The 21,856-nt window shown below is 37.5% G+C and overlaps 1 protein-coding gene across 1 annotated transcript in view; it reads right to left on the reverse strand.

Annotated features, from left to right (window-relative positions):
• The window catches only part of FMN2 (formin 2), a 402,924-nt gene that overhangs the window by 179,921 nt on the left and 201,147 nt on the right, over positions 1-21,856 (reverse strand). The window contains exon 8 of the mRNA XM_011380009.2: positions 4,708-4,769. Within this exon, the coding sequence (XP_011378311.1) occupies positions 4,708-4,769 (62 nt within the window). The remainder of the gene's footprint in view (positions 1-4,707; positions 4,770-21,856) is intronic.

Raw genomic sequence — 21,856 nt, forward strand, 5'->3', positions numbered from 1 at the left:
ATCAACAGCAGAGTAGATGAAGCAGAGGATCAAATCAGTGACTTGGAAGACAAAATAGCAGAAAATGCCCAACCAAAACAGCAAAATAACAACAACAACGACAATAATTAATAATAATAATAATAATGATGATGATGATGAATAAAATTTAAGAGACCTCTGGGACAACATCAAGTATACTAACACGGGGTCCCAGAAGGAAAAGAGATAATGACAGAAAACATCTCTAACCTGGCGAAGATAACAGACATACAAGTCTAGAAAGCGCAAAGAGTCCCAAACAAGAAGAACCCCAAAAGGCCCATACCAAGACACATCATAATTAAAATGGTGAAGGTTAAAGACAAAGAGAAAAATCTTAAAAGCAGCAAGAGAAAGGTAGCTAGTTACTTACGAGAGAGCTCCAATACCCATGATCAAATCGCATATATTCCTCAATGCAAGGTTGGTTCAATATCCACAAATCTATTAATGTGATACACCACATTAACAAATAGAAAGATAAAAATCATATAATATTATAGATGCAGACAAAGCATTTGACAAAATCCAGCATTCATTTATGATAAAAACCCTCAGCAAAGTGAGAATAGAGGGAACATACCTCAACATCATAAAGGCCATATATGACAAACCTACAGCTAACATCATACTCAGTGGGGAAAGGCTAAAAGCATTTTCCTTAAGATCAAGAACAAGACAAGGATGTCCACTTTTACCACTTCTATTCAACATAATTTTGGAAGTCCTAGCTACAGTACAGTAATCAGGCAAGAAAGAGAAATAAAGGGCACCTAAATCGGTAAGTAAAAAGTAAAACTATCATTAATTGCAGATGATATGATACTATATAGAGAGAACCCTAAAGATTCCATCAAAAACCTGTTAGAACTGATAAATGAATTCAGTTATGCAGCAGGATACAAAATTAATATTCAGATATTGGTTGTATTTTTATACACCAATAAAGAACTACCAGAAAGAGAAATTAAGACAATTATCTCATTTATAATTGCATCAAAGTCATTGAAAAAAAAAATGAAGAAGATACAAATAAATGGAAACATATACCATGCTCATAGGCAGGAAAAATCAACATCATTAAAATATCCGTACTACCCAAAGCAATCTATAGATTCTATGCAATCCCTATCAAACACCAATGGCATTTTTCACAGAACCAGAAAAAAATAATTCAAAAATTTATATGGAACCACGAAAGATCCCAAATGGCCATGGCAATCTTGAGAAAGAACAAAGTTAGAGTTATCATGCTACTTGATGTCAAACTATACTACAAAGCTATAGTAATCAAAATAGCATGGTACTGACATAAAAATAGACACATAGATCAATGGAACAGAATAGAAAGCCCAGAAATAAACCCATGTCTTTGGGTCAATTAATTTCTGACAAAGGAGGCAAGAATATACAATGGAGTAAAGACATTTAAGTCTTTAATCTATTTTGAGTTTATTCTTATATATAGTGTAAGAAGGTGGTCCAGTTTCATTTTTATTTTTGCAATAAATGGTGTTGGGAAAACTGGACGGATAAAAAACCATAAAACTCCTAGAAAAAAACATAGGCAGTAAACTCTGACACTGCTCTTAGTAATATTTTTTTCTGATATATCTTCTCGGTCAAGGGAAACAAAAGATAAAATAAACAAATGGGACTACATCAAAGTAAAATGTTTTGCACAGCAAAGGAAACCATCGAGAAAATGAAAAAGCAACCTATTAAACAGGAGAAGCTATTTGCCAACAATACAACTGATAAAGGGTTAATATCCAAAATTTATAAAGAACTAATAAAACTCACCACCAAAAAACAAATGGGCAGAGGATGTGAATAGGAAATTCTCCAGAGAACATATAGATGACTAAGAGACATATAAAAAGATGCTCAACATAATTAATCATAGGAGAAAAGCAAATTAAAATCACAATTAGATATCATCTCATACCTGTCAGAATGGCATCCATCAATAAATCAATAAACAAGTGTTGGCAAGGATGTGGAGGAAAGGGAACCTTCATGCACTGTTGGTGGGACTGCAAATTGGTACAGTTGCTCTGGAAAAAGCAGTTTGGAGGTTCCTCAAAAAATTAAACATAGAACTACCTTATGACTCAGCAATTCCACTACTGGGTATTTATCCAAAAGAAAAAAACTAAAACACTAAATCAAAAAGATATATACATCCATATGTTCCCTGCAGCATTATTTACAATAGCGAAGATATGGAAGCATCTTAACTGCCCATCAATAGAAAACTGGATAAAGAAGAGGTGGTACATACATACAATGGGATATTACTCATCCATAAAAAAAAAAGAAAAAGAAAAGAAATCTTACCATTTCAACAACATAGATGGACCTAGAGGGTATTATACTAACGTGAAATAAGTCAGAGAGGAAAAGACGCACTCCATATGATTTCACTTACATATGGAATCTAAAGAACAAAATAAACACACATAAGGGAAACAGCTTATAGATACAGAGGACAAACTGGTGATTACCAGATGGAAAGGGGTTTGGGGAGGCTGGGTGAAAAAGGTAAAGGGATTAGAAGTACAAATTGGTGGTTACAAAATTGTCATGTGAATGTGAAGTATGGCATAGGGAATATGGTCAATAATATTGTAATAACTATGTATAGTGCCAGGTGAGTACTAGACTAATCAGAGTAATCACTTTATTATATAAATGTCTAACCACCATACTGTACATCTGAAACTAATATAAAATAATATTTAATGTCAACACTAATTGAAAAATAAAAATTAAAAAAAATTTAGCCTACCTGAACTAATATTATTGTTAACCGCCCTCTCCAAAAGAGTAATTGTTTTCTTGACACAACGAAAGTCTGAACTACTAAGCTTCAAAAGAACAACAATAACAAAAAAACCCCACAAATTTAACCAATGCCAGTTGGTACCTGTTTTTATTTTCATGGACAGCGAGGATAAGAATTTAGACACAAATTCCAGGTAGCCATCTAGTTTGTTCAGAGTCAGAAATTTATATTTTGTGAAATTAATTTATTTTGAAAGGCTAAAAACTCCCAAATAAGATACTCTAAGTCACTGCAAATTAAGCTTCCCTCATAAATACAGTTGTTCTCTATTTCTGCATTTTCCCATGTATATTTCTGTACATGGATATATCAAGTTATAATAAGACATTCATATGTCTTCAAATATTATATGTACATATACACATATTACTTACATACATAAACACATGTATAGATGGATATATAATGTATACACACAAAAAAGTTTTATGTACACCAACATCATACATCACTGTGAACTGAAGAAATTATTTTACCTGTCATTTACTCATTTCTTCTATGTGGCTCTTCTGGTTGGGAGAGGGTTGGTATAAAAATTTCAAGAGAAATGAAAACTTTGTACTACTAAATGATTATGTTTTAAATATCCATTTCACTGCGTTATTAATATACTAAATACATAATTTACTTTTTCCTGTTTTCCAGCATGTAGCAAAAACTACATAATAAACCACTGCAAGCTTCCCTGTGAGTCCTCATCGACGCTCCGTCTAACTGGGGACCTCTGCTCGCCGTGCCTGCTGGGCGCCAACTCCATGCTTGATCTGTATATTCTGTGCGATGCTCAATAAATATTTTCTCTTACAAAGGTCTCAATTTCATAGGAGAGACCATGTATACATATGTTTAAAAAGCACCAAATTCATGAGTGGACAAACAAGCAGGTTGAGCACACTGTCCCCAGGGAGTGGTCAGGGAGAGAGTCTGCATCTTGTCCACGGCCTGTGTCTCCTAGAATTCTTTGACTTGGGAAGCACAACCGAGGCCATGCCCCCAAAGACACAGAAGCTTAAATACCAGGCAGAGCACAGGCGAGGTGAGAAACAGAATGTTAAAAGAACCCCAAGATATCAAAGACAAAACAGAGCCATCCTGAGACTTTTTCATAAATATAACCAAAAGCACTGAGAAAGCACCGAAAAGAGAATCGCTTTCTTACAATGTTAATCAATATTATTTAATGCCACGTCTAGCTAAAACCATTTCTTACATCACTGCACAAGTCACACTTCCCAAAGGCCTGGACAACACCATTACGTTGGTCATTCTCTGGTCATTCTCCTCTGATACCTACTCTTTTTCTGTCAACTTCTTATAAAAATGTGCTACCAGAAGAAAGTCGGGGTGCCCTGCTCCCTGGTGTAATAAACTTGCAGTTTAGAGAAATGGAGCCAAAATAGATTAAATCCTAGCTATGCCACAACACTAGCTCTGCGACCTTGAACAAGTCACTTAACCTCTCCATGCCTAAAACTCCTCTGTGTAAAATGGAAATAATTATAATATCTTCCTATAGTTTTCATGTGCAGATTAAATAAGTGTACAGAACAGTACTCAGCTCAAATGAACCTCCACGTAAGTGTCCACTATTTTTATGGTTAAAAAGAGGGAATGTGAATGACCTTGCATGCAGCATGCTTTGAATCACAGTCTTTAAAACTACGAACTGCATGTTTGTCCAATATGTTTCTCCGAAGTATCTTAACAAATGTATACTTACATAAATTCGGGGCACCCAGATCAAATTTCCTGATTAAAGCAACGAGCCTAGATGTGTACAGTGGCAAGTATTGTGTATGTATTATATACTCACACTTAATTGTCCTTCTATTACTCACATTCTCATATAGAGCTTGAAGAGTCTCCAGATCAACCACAGAATTGTCCAAGTTCACAACGGCTGTTGAAAAAAAAAAAAAAAAAAGACAAAAGAAAGAATATAAATTGCCATAAGCCAATGAAAAGATGTCAGCTACTGTGAGCAGTGGTGACTCTCCCCAGAATGGTGTTCGTGACCCAGCAGTGAGGGGGTGCAGGGGCTCTAACTTCAATGCATTCATCTGCCCCACTTCAAAGACCACGCCCAAGGAATTTCAGCAGGGGCAAGGGTAAAGAGTCAAAAAGTTCACTTGCTCTGTAAATACAAAAGCTCATAAATATGGCCCAAAGACAAACTGTGTCTTTCAAGGACCAACTGCATGAATCTGAAAAATATGTTTAATATTGAAAATCAGGCCAATCACTTCTGTTACTGCCACATCCTAGTTTTACACTAAATGCTCATATCTGTCAATTTACCTAAAGGCATATGACAAAGGTTAATTCACTAAACTGATGGACTTTATACAGAACTCATAGATGTGTTTACTGTTATAACTCTTTAAATTATTATAATAAAAGAACGATTCTTTGATCATGGTATTGAGATCAACATAGATGCATCCTTAAAAACCTAGTCTTATTATATAAACTACCCATGCAGAAACAAGGAAGAAGTAGAATAGATTGTCAAAAACTGGGAGTATGTTCTTAAACACATATTTTGGCCTGGGAGGTATATTGTATTTCAAAGTGTTTTATAACTCAGTTTCGACATAGGTTAATCAAAAGCATTCTGCATAACCCACATACATATTAGCTAGAAATAAGGTGAATTTGCCTTGACCAGATTTGTGCCAAGCAGGCAATGAAGCTCTTGTGGGACTAAAGATTTCTGGAAGAAAAATCACAAAGTGGATAATCACAAATTGGTTAGATTTGTTTTGATAACTGAGTCATTTTACAATGTCTTTTCTCTCAAAGCTTAAAGTATACAAGACATTTTCTAGTTGACTCTGGCAAAATCCCAAAAAAGAATTACAAAAGACAAGTAAGAAATTGAAGCATATGATGGATGAAAATTCTAACCAAGATAATTTAGCATTTCTATTTGGAGCTGGGAACACAGCCCAGATTCACCAACAAATAGTATAGCAAGTACAATATGATATACCCACACTAAATATTTCACTATCTCCATTTCTAAAAAAATTAGGTTTCAAATATCAATCTAAGAATTTAATTAAGGTGCTCAGACAAATCTTTTCACTCCTTAAACCACGTAAGGCAAACATATGACAAACTGTTTAATGTTTAAAAATAGTAAAAACACAGCCCAACTCACTTTGACTATATCTCAAAAATTAAATAAAAGGGATTAACAAATGAAATCACTAGAGTAATATGGCTATAAATAATGTAACGAAATTCATAAAACTCAAATAAAGATAGAAAGTTCGTGTATGAAATTGCTCTCTTTGGATTTGTGCAGAGTCTACCCCTTAAAAAAATAAAAAAAATCTTACAATGAATCTAAAGGTCTCTGACTTTGGAATTCATTAGCTAATAATCCAGTATTTCTACATTCCTTTGGTGATATAGGAAGAGATTGATGGGAAAACTATGAAAGAAATGCTGGTAGTCAACTTAGTGTACAATTTCATTCTGGGGACAAGAAAAAGAAACACAAAATCATTCATATTCAAGTCAAAACTCTTAAAAGATACAATTGTCGTTTGCCTTTATTCATCATTTAAAAACATAATATTTTTCCTACAAGTTTTCCCCACATGAATCCTTACTTGTGAATATACTGAGGATCTTCATCTTTTAATCTCATGGAGTATCAGGTACCTAAGAATAAATCTTGATAAATGTCACATGATCCTAAACATAGATACATATGGCCATAAGCAAGTCCACAAGTTTCTAACCCATGAAACCTCATTTTTAATCATCCATAGGAAATCTCAATGGAAAGCAACACTATTACTATTTCTCCACACGATGTTGGCTTAATTGGCTTTGCACTTACTTGAGAGATGCTAACACAATTCAATGAGAATCAGCAGTTCTGACAGAAAAATGTAGTCCTGCTAATGTAGCTGAAAACGAGCAAGATTAGATACTGGCAGGTGAACGGGTGCAGTGATAGGAGTTTTAGACGGGAAATAAAGATAAAACATACAATTTAGGGAAAGTTAATGGTACTGAGGTGCTATATTTCTCAACATAAAAAGCACATTTTAATATTTCAGAAACCAGGACTCGAACAAAAGTTCACATCTTACTAAATTTTCAGTGGTGTCTTCCAACGCTCCCTCTCGTAAAATGTGTGATTAGGTAAATGGTACGCTTTCAACTGATAAAATTCTAAAATCAAGGAAATAAGATAATACATTCACTCATGTACCTAACAAATGTAAAGTGAATCTTATAATTCAGTGACTATACTAGCTAGCAGGTGGGTTAACAGTTACTTGAGTAACAATAATTTGAAACTGGAGTTATTGGATGTGGATGTGCTCAATTACCTGGGCCCAAACACCTGCAAACAACTGGTCAGGGGTAGACCACTCCGATCAGATCTCTCGTTATGGCCGTGCTAAGGAACTGTGTGTGTGTGTGTGTGTGTGTGTGTGTGTGTGTGTGTGTGTGTGTGTGTGTGTGTGTGTGTGTGTGAGAAACTTTTTTAAATGTGGAAAAGACTCAAGGAAAAAGATACCCAGAAATTTCTTAATTCCATGTCCAACATTGCCACCTTCTTCAAGAAGAAAACACCTGAGTACTGAGATTATATGAAGGTGATAGTCTCTTTATTTCTTCCAAAAGGAATACAATTTTTATGGGACAGTTTATTAATGTGGAAGAAACAGAGACCATGGAATCAAACTTTGCTGGGTTTAAATTTAAATATTTGTTTCATGCTACATTACTTCAAGTAAGTCACTTGACAAGTTTTAGTTTCTTCATGGGGGAGAGGGGAGAAGGAAATGATACAAAATTCTAGCAATGTTTTGGTTTTTGTGGGGACCAAATGGAGAGCAAGTAAAAAAGATATGGCACGTGCTGCTTACTGTTATTTCCCTCTTCAAGTTTTCACAAAAGTTCAACTTGTCTGGCCCCTAATAAGCCTTATTATCTAACCCAAAGTTTAAAAAGTTTCTTTTCTTCTTTCTGTTTGTTTTAGTGTCCTCACACACCAAAGAGAAAAATTCCAACTGTATCGATTAAGGGTTGGCAGTCTTGACCTGACTGATGAACTTTTAGAACTAAATGTATAGCCTGACATACGGCTATGGGTGCTGTTAATTATATTCTTTTTTACTTAGTATTTAAACTATTAAGCATAAGACTGAGATTTCAGAACATAAATAAAATAAAAATTTAGTATAGTCAGTGATAAATCTTTAATTCAGATTATTTTACTAATATTCTACTACATGCTAATGTGATTAGAGGCTCAACATTTCACACTCATTTCCTATTCCTGGCTCTGAGACACACAGGAACACCCATCGTTGTCTAGGATTCATCACATTTCCTGCCCTCCACTCCCCTGCAGGTCTATAAAGCAGTTTTAATTAGTTTCCTATCACATACATAAATATTACTTCAATTTAACCAAGCAGCATCTGTTCTGTTTTATGTAGAAGGGCGTGAGGACGAAGGAGGCGTTGAGAGGAAGTGCTGGCCTTTAATCCATGTTAAGAGATGATTCATTTACTTGTAAAATATGCTAACTTTCCAGGGTCAGAACACGTGGAGGTTTTCACCATTCTCTTCAAACGACCTGCACATGACCCTGCGTTAATAATCACCCCAGGCCCAAATGGACAACAATTTTATTTTTAAGTCTAAAATCTTTATAAAATGCCAAAAATGTGATATAGAAGTAGAAGAACAAAGTACTCTTTCTGGTTTTTCTATGAACAGGCTATGTGTCTTTGATCAAGACACGAAGGATCCCTGAGGCTCTATCAAGAGGGATAATAACTATGTCTCTAACATATGTTTATCATCTGGAAAAAAATCAGCAATTTTATATCCTGATTTTTATATGCTGGTTAACTCAAGAAGTTTTGGAATAATTTATGTAATTAATTTTAAAATGCATATTATCTGTGAACACACTGGTTAGAAACTAGAGACAGAGCTGAGAATGTGTTAGATTAAAATTAGTTTCAGCATTAAACATTTGCTTACAATAATCAAAATGTGAGACCCTAATAGCTCTTCCCTTCATGACCACTGGTACACATTTGCTGAGATCCGTTAAACCATGTTGTTACATGAAGAGTGAAATAGCCTATTTTAGAACTCAAATAGCCAACTTAATTTAACCTAAGATATTAAAAATATCTCTAAATATCCAAACAGAAAAATCTATTTTCTTTTTATTTTAAAATATTGCATTACATAAAAATAATTACATAAAGAGCAATTCAAAACAATCCGGGATTACAGACCCAATGTAGCAAATAGTTGTATGCTGGACGCATGACATTGTATACACAGGCACACAAGTGAGTGACAGCCACACCTTTATTACATTCCCTGGGCACTTGGTCTTTGCTAGTAAAGTGTTCTCCATAGCCACCTTCTTCAACACCAGAAATGTGGGACACGTTTCTTATTCTAAACTTAAATTACCCAGAGACTAGAGTGCGACATAACATATCTGTCTGAATGTCTCCACGATAAAAAGAATCCTGTATTTGCCCTTCCAATCAAAGAACTGCACAGAAGGGAGAGGACCATACCTTAAGAGCTTGTGTTAAACTCGTGTAAAACAAAAGTTCATGAATTATTAATTATTAGACAAATTTGTAAATGTTTCACATATTTCAAGTAGCTGGAAAAGTAGTTCACTTTATTGGGGTAATTCAATTTGATATGATTACTCTGGTTGAATGCAACATTTTAAGCTATGGAACACTTAGTGTCTAACTCCAATCTTGGTTTTTATTTTAATCTAGGGTCTCCGCAATGAGACTGAGGGCCCCTTGCCTTAATAGAGACCTCCAAAAGTAGATAACGTAATGATGTTTATTAACAAGAGTATGAGTTATCCTTTTCTGCATAGCAAATTACACTGAAGCTTAGAGGAATAAAACAATAAACATATATCATCTCTCAATTTCTGTGCATCAGAAATCCAGGTACAGCTGAGCTGGGTGCCTTTGTCTAAAGGTTTCTCATAAGACTGCAACCATCATGTTGCCTAAGGCTGAGATTTCATAGGAAAGTTAAGCAGGAGGATCCCTTCCCAAGCTCATATGGCTGTTCGCAGAATTTGGCTCCTGAGACTGAGGGCCTCAGCTCCTCCCTGGCTGTGGGCTGAAAGCCTGGCTCAGTTTCTTGCCAAACGGATCTCTCCGTAGAGCAAGCTCAGAGTAAGGAGCTGGCTCTCCTGGAGTGAGAAGAGCATGAGGACAGGCCACCTTCTCACTGTAACCTAATCTTGGAAGTGACCTCTGTGATATTCCATTCATTGCAGGTCACTAGGCACACCTCACATGTAGGGGAGGAGATGACACACAATTCCCAGGAGGTGGGGAACTTTGGAGGCTACCTGAGAGGCTGTCCACACTCCAGGTTGCTAACTCATGGCTGTTGTTCCGTGGATTCAAATCTCAACTTGTGGTTCTCTATTGTTGTCTACTATATACTAATTTTGTTGACATTTTTGCTTTCCTTTTAGGCTCTCAGTTCACAGAGGACACGGAGAGGCACGATATTTCAGTGGAAAGATAAAATGCGCTAGTCAGGAAAGCTCGCTTCTTGTATAGATGTAGCCTATAAATCGGCTAAGACTCCTAGTCTCTGTGATAGAGATTATATGAAACACGATATTCAGAGAAATCATACAGACAGACCCTTCCCTCTATATTTACATTATCATTCCTGCAGAAGAACCTAAGTACATAAGAGGCTTTGAAAAAACATCTTTGTTCAATGTTGAAAAGTTGAAATAGGCTGAGGTTAGTATTCCTGAAAATGAACTAACTCGACTAAACAGAGTATTCCTTGAGATTACCCTAATTGTCCTTTCATAAACAACTAACTTCACTCTAGCTGACTTCACAGTTCAAAACATAAAACATAAAGATAATAATATGTAACATCATATTGTCATCTGACAAATAGCTCTAGAAGGCAGTGGGACACAACGGGCTGTGGAGTCACACTGGCTCCACCATTTATTACCCATAAACCTAGAGCATCTCAATTTCCGCATCTGCGTAATGGACTTAATAAGAATACCCGCCCTACTGGGTTTCTGCAGTAGATTAAATTATATAAGTAAAATGCCTGGAAGGAGGGCTATGCACGTAGCGAACACTCAGAAAATCCTGGTTGTTATTATCATCATTCTGACCCTTTTAATATTCACATGTAAAAAATATTTTACTAATATCTCTCTAAATCAGTGTCTTGGTTGAGATTTTAGACAAATTAGGTTGAAAACATTCTCAGCATAAAGAAAAATGACAGTTTCAGTTGTGCCAATGGGAACATGGGAAACTAAACAAGTACCCACAGTGAAACCATTGACACCGATTTTGGTTAAGGTACATGGGAAGGGGACAGAGTCAGCAGAAACTTAAACACAAAATGAGTACAAATCAGCCAGTATTTACAGTTCGTGCCCGCTTCCCGCTGACAGAGTAAGAAAGAGTGCAAGGGCTTAGAGAAACCATCTTTACCCCATTTGGAATTCAGAAGCCACAGGAAAAGCTAAGATAAAGTTAGCCTTGCAAACTGCTGAGAAGCAAAGACCTTTGTCTGAGTTGAAATTCATCTAAAGTAACAGAGATGAGAAACCTCTCTCATTTAAAAGACCTCCAAGCTTGTCATCATATCCTAGCCACTGGGAACCAAAATTTTCTATAAGAGATCTCTATAAAGAATTGTAAGCAGCTGGTCATTATACTTTAAAATTGGGAAAAACGATATGTGTGAAGTTAATGTCTATTTCACTCTACTTGAATGAAATGAAAAAATTTTACCTTTTATGGGGAAGTGGTTGCTATTCAATTTAGCTGACAATATTTATTATCTCTTTTGTAAGTGCACTTTAAGGATCTGGAGCTATACACTCCCATATCCAGAGAAGCTCACAATATAGTGAAGTGTAATTACACTACAACATCGGTGCAAGGTAGAGCTTGTGCACATAAGAGACATAAAGGATGCAATTGTGAGGTGGAAAGATCCTTCAAGTAACAAAGATCTTCAAGTGAATGACTAAGCGATGGTCTAAATCCTAAGAGCATCGCCTGACTTACAGATCGCTTCATTTTATTTTGATGTGAAGTGTCTTCGGTTAAGACAGCAGAGTAAAAACACACATTCCATTCTGCTGTCTCCTAAAGTTCCACTAAAACTACACTGAGACGAACTCATAAGGGCTGAAAGAGAAAAGCGGTCATGACAGCAAAATATGGAAGCTAGTCGCATCTGATGCCACAGACCTAAAATGATGAATACGCAGCTATCAGTGGGGATGCTGAGAGCCAGCCCCGAGGCCAAGGAACTGGCAGCACTAGGCTCCTGTCCAGCCACAGGCACGGGGGTGGGGGGAGCGCTGGAAACATGGGGCTCTGGGTGAGTGGTGTCAGCCCATCAGCTACACCTCCACGCCAGAAATGGCTTCCCCAACTTTGTCAGGTTTATTTTCTTGAGAAATTAAGTCTCTGGCCAAAGGGGCAGCAAGCACTGTTGCAGGCCAGAGCCCCACACTGAAAACATGGCAGCCATAGGCAGCACTGGGTGTTGAATACAGAACCCCCACCTTCAGCCTGCCTTCGTCCCCAAACTGGGGCACACACAGAACACTGCCAGACAGACCTTTACGGCCCGGCCACAGGCCAGAAATTAGAAGTCTCTGTGGAATCTTACCACCTCATGAGCAAAGATAAAGACTTTGATGGTTGCCCATCAAATAATGTATCCAGATAATGAACTTATAACCAAGGGGCCCAACAAAGAGGTTCCCAGCTTCTCATCAGCTTTTACCTCTCCCACTTTTCAGCCAGGATAATCAAGCAACTAATCTTCTGCAGAAAGCCTCTAACACAGATGCTAGAAACTAAAATTCAGGAAGAAAAAAAAAAGGCAGTAAAACCCCTCCAAATGGTTTCCAACACTCGCTGTCCCCATAGTCTCCTCTCCCCTTTTCTTCTTAATGCCACCCCATCAGGCTTTTGCTCTGATTATTGAGTCACCAGCAATTTCGATCCCGTGAAATCCAAATGTACATCTCTGGCCAAAGGGGCAGCAAGCACTGTTGCAGGCAGCATTTGACATGGTCAGTTCATAATTGCTTCCTCTTGACACATGTGCTTATTTGGCTTCGAGGATGTCATTCATTCTCTCTCTCTCTCTCTCTCTACCTTTTCCTCCTACTTGTAACACTTCCTACTTCTCAGGCTCCTTCTCTCCTCAGACTCTTATTTTTGGAAGGTTCTAGAGTTCGATCCTTATACTTCTTCTCACCTCTGCCTATACTCATACCCTTGTTGATCTGATCCAGTCTCAGGGTGGGTGTGAAATCCTCCCACAGTTTCGTCTCCAGCCTAAACCTCCTTCCTGAACCCCCATCTTGTAGAGCAGCCCTCCCAGCGTGCACACCTGGAACTCTAACAGGTAGACTCACTCGGTCCATACTCTCCCCTGTCGCATAGGGAGACTCCACCTACCAGACAGACGCACACACGGGCCGCCCTAACTCTCTTCTTTCTCTCACACCCCACGTGTAACATGCTGCTGGTGCCACATTCCACACACACGCAGAACACAGCTTCACCTCACTCACCACTGCCACCACCCTGTTCCCAGACACGCCAGCTACTTCCTGGATCCCTGCAAAAATGGTCTTCAAACACAAAAACATGGCGATAGAAAGAAAATAACTCAATCCAATAGACTAAATGTGAGATAATTTCTAAAAGTAGATCAAAAATAAAAGAAAGAAGAAAAAGTTAAGAAAATTAGGCTAATTCAGGCCAACATCCCAATAATAGAAGTTCTAGGGGGAAAAGATTCGTTTTCCTGAGAATAGAATTCAGTGAGTTTGGCAGCAAAAATGCCAGAGCCACACACTGCCTCTGACCATGCTTCTGCCAGACAGACAGCGCCCGCGCAGGCTCGGCCCAGCAGGAGCCTGTCACGTCATCCTGATGTTCGCAGGGCTCACTCGCGCTCTTGCCCACTCCCCGAAGCGGGCTCTGAAAAAATTCAAGGACTCTGATGCTAGAGGAGAGACCATAACTTGGAAACTTTTTCAGCCTATTTTCTCTTGTAAACCTTTATTTAATAACAGAAATATTCCTCTCTTTGTACCCAGCTAAATTTGTGGTTGTCTCTGTTTAAAAAAAACTAAACAATATAATGTTGAGGAATACTCAACATTATAAAGAATATCTATATCCTGGTAGAATTAAAGATAAATAAGAACTAAATGCCAAAATCTTGCATTTATTAGAAAGTAAAATGAAGGTTACAGGGACTAAGTGAGGGGGGAAATGTTATTCATTCATGCTTGTTTATAACTTAGTCCTCCCCCTGCTTAAAAGGTTGGCTCATTTTAGGCTAAAGTGGGGAGTGATGTCAGTCCTTTAGTAATAGAGATGAGTATATTTGAAATATAAATCAATTCTTGACAATTAGCCACTTGATAATACGGCAAAAGGGTTAAATATATTTGTATTGGTTAAAAATTGTTTTCAGCTGTAAAAATGATATCTGAGAAATAATGACAAACGAAATTGAGATAGGTTGGCATTAATTCAGGGACTGAAAAAAGGTTAGTGCCAAAAAAATTAGTGGTCTTTAAATGTCTTTTCCTCATGTGGAAAAAAAAAAAAAAAGCTGCCGCAGCTCCATCCATCACATTCACATTCCGGTAAAAGAAGAAAAAAAGGAAAGCAACAAGAAGGTACTACAATGATTATTAATTATGAGTTCTTAGCAGACTTCTACTTATGTCTCACTAGCCACAATAGTTTCCCATGGTCACCTACAATGAAGGACAGGCTGAAGAGTGTAGATGATGGGGACAAACAGTTTCAACTTCCAGCCTATGCAATCTCTGAAACACCCCCTGACTACCCAAACACCTGCCATGGCTCACGGAGGTCAGACCTTGCTGACCTCTTGATTCCATCCTTTAACATAAATACAGCCATCTGATATCTTTCAGATAGTCCTTCTTTTGTATATAAATATGTGCTCTATCCCTCCAAGATTTTTAAAAACCTGGTAGCAGAAATCTTGTCTTAGATATCATCAGCTCACGTCAGAGTGTTCTACATATAGTTAAAAACCAAAAAAAGATCATAGGGAAAAAAAACAAAAGTCATGATTGAACCTTTAGAGAGAAGCCATAATGGCTTACCCTATGAAAGAGACTCTACAAGTCACGAATTTGCATTGCCGGTCCTATAAACCCCTGAAGGCAGCAAAGCCTGAGAAAGCAAACACCAAACACTGGCTAGGGCAATGATATAGATATAGATATCCACTGTAAACAGTGCCACGTTAGCATAACTGTTACATGATAATGAAGGAAGGAACGGAGACATAAAGAGTAAAAGAAAGGTATTTCTAGAGAAAGACACCTCCTTTTCCTCCTTCACACCCACTGTCTGTAGTGGATACAAGTTGTCAGCTTTTACTTACAGGAGTTTCTAGTACTGCCTAACTGTCTTGCCAGGAAGATACAAAAAGGAAAAAGAAAGAAAGAAAGAAAAGTTTAAAAGCAGTTTGTTAGAAATGCCTAGAATATTATCTCTAAATTTTTATTCGAAACTCAGTAAAGCATAGAAACCTTTGCTCAGTACCTGTCACTGTGCAACTGGATGACAATGGAGTCAAGAAACGTACACAGCATTCCATTAACTCGTCAGAAAATACTAATGAGTTAATCCCAGCCTGGGAACGTGCACACCTGGGAAGTCACTTTAAAAACTGTCAAAACGTGTTAACAAAAATTTCTTAAAGATGCAGTCAAGCAATTTTTAAAATTTTGTTTGGTTTTGCTTGGCTTAACCTAACAGAGCCAGGAATTTATTAAAACTTACATTTCTCAGGAAGAGGAAGATACTTGGTACCACATTCATCTGAACATTTCACACTTGATAGGATGAAAGGAAACGCGATGTTTGCTATCCTCACACAGCCTGCCATCAAGCGTGCCTGAGCACCTGGGCATGCGGGCTTGTCATAGACGCTCGCAGCACAGGAACGCCCACGCTGTGCGAAATTTGTCGGAAGACACGGTGCTACACACTTTTAACATACAAGGGAAACACACAAGTTCTTGAACAACAGTTCGAGTAATTCTGGATTGTCTAAAGATCGTAATAAATTAAATGACAAATACACCAATAGCATTTTGTAATTCCAAATTAAAATAGCGGCATTCTGTTCCTTATATTCATAAGACTTGCAAACTTTACTATTGCTCTCCTCATTCAAATTCTCAGTTTATATATTCACATATTTATTGAGAAGTTTTAATTTACCCAAATAATAACTCAAAAGTCTTGTCGTCCTCCAAAATTACTTGAAACTTTAAACCTCCTGCTCTGGATTTACACAGACCTGAATTTAAAACATGGATCTGTGACTATGTAGTGTGTGTCTCTGGGAGAGACCCCGTAAGCTGAGTGTTTATTCACATGTGAAATGGGCATACTAATGTTAATACCTCCTTCGAAGATTATTGTCAGGGTTACAGGTAAGTCCTTTACTAGTCGCCACAGCAGGCACTCAAAAATGGAAGGTTCTTAGTTTTCTCTAAATGTCTAAATATCATATATACTTTTGTAGATATAATTACTTTTATAAAACAAAATTTCAATTAGAAAATAAGAAAGTGTATATCACATGATTATTTGGGCCTTAAAAGTATGACAGACAGCACATCAGAATCGCACATCTATATCCAACTGGATAACCCCCAGCTGTACTAGAGGCTGAGCTAAAGTACTTAACAGCGGGAAATGGGTGATTTTCAAATCATCAGGTAGTGTATAAATTACGCTATGGTCAAGAAATGTGCAGATGTCAGTAGTACTTGAGAGGTAATTCTTTTTTAAAAAGGACACCTCGTGATGGAATGACATTTATCCATTACATATAAATTAAAATTTGCCAATTAAACAGTGTGATGTTGAAAGGGAACCGTTTGTCAAGATATATTCACTTCTGAAACATGCTTTTTAAATATCAGCAATTGATGCAATCATTATAAAACATTTGTATTCATCCATGAAGAAAACAGTATCTTCCTGAACACATCATTCATTCACTCATTGAACAAACATTCATAGAATTCTAACCCTGCACCTGGCACTCTTCTCAGCCCTGGGGCTACGGTGGTAAACCTACAGACTCACTTCCTAACCCTACAGAGTTTAAACTTTATTAGCAAACTATTAAAACGCTGTATGCCCCCAAAAGGAAAGTAACCTCGTTTTTATAGTATCCTATAATTTAGAAGTGATACTAATTTATACTATCTCCTCTTTTCAGGCAGTTTAACCTGGTAGGGTTTTGTTCTAAGGTAGACAGAGACAACGAAATTCCACGATTCTATAGATTTTGTACTTAGCTACAGAAAGAAAGGCCTTCCTGCTGGACAGAAATGAATCTGATACCGGACACACCAGTGACTGGCGCATCTCAAGTGTACTTGCTTATACAAGGTTAACATAAGCTAGTGATTAAGTCAGTAGGCTTCATACACCTATGGGCCTTGTTTATAAGCTCTGTACAAGTTAAATTGTTAGAGAACTGTGCGTTTAGTTTGAAAGTCAGTATGTCGCCTTCTTGTCTAGGCAGGGGAAAAAAATGGATACCAACACTGCAATCCTTTTGGAATAAAATCTTTAAATGCAAACATGATTGTACTGTAGACTGTTTAATCTGGCGATATTGTATTTCATTTCTGTTTTTGGAAAGCTTTGCTGATTTGACCATACCGGTAAGACTTAGGGCTTATCTCAACTGTTTAGATAAGGTTTATTTGACTTTGGCAGGTGACAAAATCTAGGGTGTGGAACAAAGGAGGTAGAAAAAAAGAACTGGCATATTCCCAGATCGTGTTTATTTTAAGCATAGTGTATAGATGACCAAATCATTTCAAACAACGTACTGTACTTTGTGTAAAACATCCACTGTCTGTTGAATGTTTTCTGTAAACCAGCCCTGCACAATGTCCTTTATTGGGCATGAAGGCCTTCACCTTCTCGCTTAGGGAAACACGTCTGCTTTTGTGAAGTGGAGGCCAGCAAGACAGTGCCCTCGCTTGGAGGGTCACGTTTACCACTGTTTCGTGCTCAGAAAAGGCAACAGTGTTAAATTTTATTGTTAATGCAAGCACATATACTGCTTCATAAGCACAGAATCTCTGAGGAATTTAAAATGCCTTATGCCAAAATAACTTTCATATAGCTAATAATCATACTTTTCAGTGTAATTCTATACGAACTTGTCTGACTTTGAAAGAAACCCAAAGCGGAAAGCTTGAACTTACAAACACAAACACAATGATAAAATAATTATGTTTTTAAATTCCCTTTTAAAAATATTTCACCTAAACAAGCATTTAAATAGCTTCTTCAGTAAGTTATACATCAATATGTTCTGTGTTTATATATTGGCAGACGTGTTGAGGTAGGGGAAGAAACAAAGAAGTTATGTCATTGAAAATTAAAAATGCATCAAAAATGAGGAAAACTTGGCTGTAACTTGTAACATATGACTAAGATTGGACCTTATATACCAAAACTTGATATGTTATGGGAATTCTTTTCATTGTATTATAGAGATAGCTTTGACTAACTTGTGCCTCATGACTGCTTTTCTGAAATACTTGAAAATATGAAAAATTAAAGAATATATGTTTCACTGTCCAGAGGAATGAGGGATTAGTTAAACACGAGGAGGAGTTTCAAACGTTCGGATTTCTCTGACAACGTTTTAATGAATAAAAGTTGCTTCTAGATCAAATACAAGCTTTTCAAATATAAGATGGAATGGCTTCTATTCCAATTCATCCACTCATATTTTTTGAGCTTGAATTAAATTTGGATAGCTATCTGGTGAATGGAAAGCCCACGGTTGGAGGATTTTCTTTCTTCTATCCACTGTCCTGTCCTCACACCCCTTCTGTATAGTTCAGGAACTACCACCCACTGCTCTGTGTTATCTTGACACAAGACACTACCGATTTTGCTTCTCTCAACCCCCTCTTCCTCCTTCATTAAATGCCCACGGACTTTCAGCACTTCTGCAACTGCAATGCACCATGCATTTTTATTTAATTACACAAGAAACACTCATCCTTCTCTCATAACTTACTTTTTTTTTTTTTTTAATTAAAGAAGATCATTTTCATTGTCAAAGCTTCCAGACATCCTTTTTCCCTGGCAAAAGATGGGCGACACCATTCAGAAAAGCTTCAGATGGAAGCCCTCGTGAGAGGAGAGGTCTGACCTACCTCGGGTACCAAGAGCTGTCACTACGGATTTGCTCCATCATATAACACAAGTTCCAAGAATCATCTTTCCCCCTGCCTACAAGTAAATAAAAATTACAGTTCAAACTGAAGGTGCTCTATAAATAATAAATGTTTCTTAAATATTCTATCCAAAGAACTGAACTAAAATTTAAGAACATTCTCCACACTCCCACATCTACCACTTCGACTCACCAGAAACCCTCCGTCATCATAAAATTTTGCTGTCTTTTTCTTAGCCGCTCCTGCACATAAATAATCTCGTGAAAATTTTGACGGTTAAAAAAAAAAAAACACACATTACTTCAAATTTCACAATTCCCACACGTAAAGAACTCCTTTGTATTTGTGTTTGTTCTTTTCTTTTAAGGTGCACAGAGTCTATCTGAATGGCTGTTGGTGGCTAAAATACTTTGCCAAAGCACTTAAATTTTAGTCTTGGTTGAAATCATGATCCTCATTGTTTGGGAAGAAGCGGTCTCCTCTTACGAGACTTCCCAAAGAATATCTCGTCCCCTTCTCATTCTTCTCTTTCTAGCTGAGGAGAGAGTGAGTACACTCATCTTCACTTGCCAGGCTACCCCTAAGAGCAGTCGATCTGTCCCAGAGTTCCTTCTAGTACAGAATTAAAGAGTTAAAGGTTGAGACTAAAAGTTAACTCCCTAGACTACATAGTATTTCAGCACTTTAAGCCTTTCACTAAGTATTCTGAAATTACAACTCGAGAGCCTCGCAGATGCTAGAAAACTGATGTCATTTCTTTGTGACACCCAGGCCTTTCACTACATGCAGCAGATTATAGGAATATTTCATTCCCGAGACGATGGCCGAGAAAAGGACGACTGACCTTCAGAGGCCAGCCCATGCCACTCTGCGGCAGTGAGGCCCGGAGTGCCCACGACTGTTCGTGGAGCTGTAAACTAAACTTCAAAAGTGGGCGCTGACCAACGAACATTAATAAACATGTATTGAAACAGAAATTAGGGACGAAAGACCACTAATGAGTAAATTATATTTAGAAATAAATAAATAATGTCAAAAATACAAAGTGTGCAGTTTCAGAACTACTCAAACATTTCCATTTCAAAAAAATAGCAGAGCCTGTTAAGTTTCATTGAAATAAACTCAATATTCCTAAATTTCTTTTTTTTTTTTACCAAATATCTAAATAATTCAAAAGTCTTAACTCAGTTAAATAAGGTAACGTTACCATATCCAGGTACTTCATGTTGAGTGAGATGTAATCTTTTTTATTTTTAATGTTATATAGTAGGAAAAGTTTATTGAGGTGGCTTTCAAATTCCACATTACAACTAACCACTAGGACACTATCATTGTTGCTTTTGGGCATAGTATTAAGAATAATATCCATCATATTCTGAAAAGACCATTAAAGTACTTCTCCCCTTTCGGCTACATTTCTGCAAGAAGCCAGATTTTCTTCACACATTCATGTCAAAACAACATAGAACAATAGAATGAATGCAGAAGCAGATACAAGACTCTAGCTGTCTTCTATTAACACAGACCATAAAGAGATTTTCAAAAATGTAAAGCAATCTTCATGAAACACATTGCTATTTTCTATTTATTAATTTTTTTAAAAAAGGCAGAAGGACATAATAGAACGGCATTGAAACGGCAGTCTAATTCTTTGAAGACATAAATCAGACCATCATTCCTCTGCCAAGGGCCTCTAATAGCATTCCATCTTCCTCAGAGTAAAAGGCAAAGTCTCGATAAAGGCTACCAGGCCTTGGCCAAATGCCTTCCCAACTTCCCTGCCCCTTGCTCACTCTCCCCAGACACACTCAGCGACTTGCCATAACTTTACTGAGCCACATTTTTACCTCAGGACCCTTGCACGTGACTGCTCCTCCTCCCTAGCATGCTCTTCCCTCCGGTATTTCCAGGAGCCCTTTTCTCACACCCTTCAGATGCCACTTTCTTACTGACGCCTCCCTCGCCTCTCTGTGCTCTGTATTTCCACTCCCTGTTTTGGTTTATTTCCTCCATGGCACTTATCACCATTTGACATACCATACATTTTGCATTTTTTTTTTTTTAACTCCCCTACTGGAATGTAAGCTCCACGTGGCATGGATTTTTCTGTCTCTTCTGGTTTGGTTTCTGCTTCCCAGTTCCAGGAATGGAACTCTGCACAAAGTTGGTACTCAGTAAATATCTGAGTGAATAAATCTGAGTTATTAAATACTGGAAGAAAGAAAGTAACAAAAGAAGACGGTAAGAATGAATGATGATCCCCCAATATTGATGTCAATGCTGACATTTTTCTTTGTGGAAAAACAGGGCCTAGTGGTTAGAACAGTACAATCGGCCACCTTGATACATTTCCCCACTCCCAGAACCACGTGTTACTAAGGTGATTACAGTCTTTGAATTCATTCTCTCCCTTTTCCCTCTAATTGGTACAGACCTGGGACATAGAGAGACACCCTCCACTCTGCAGCTTTCTCTGGCAAAGCACATCTAAGCATCACCTGAACCACAGAACTGACAGCAGACAGGATTAGGGAGTGATGATAGAAGGAATTTTAAAGTAAATCCTCCAGCATCCATCAAATAACCTCTTTTACAGGAGTCTTTTTCTCTCTCTGTGTCTTGACCCCCGACCCTCT

Source organism: Pteropus vampyrus, unplaced genomic scaffold, assembly GCF_000151845.1.
Source record: "Pteropus vampyrus isolate Shadow unplaced genomic scaffold, Pvam_2.0 Scaffold383, whole genome shotgun sequence".
In the NCBI taxonomy this organism is placed as follows: domain Eukaryota; kingdom Metazoa; phylum Chordata; class Mammalia; order Chiroptera; family Pteropodidae; genus Pteropus; species Pteropus vampyrus.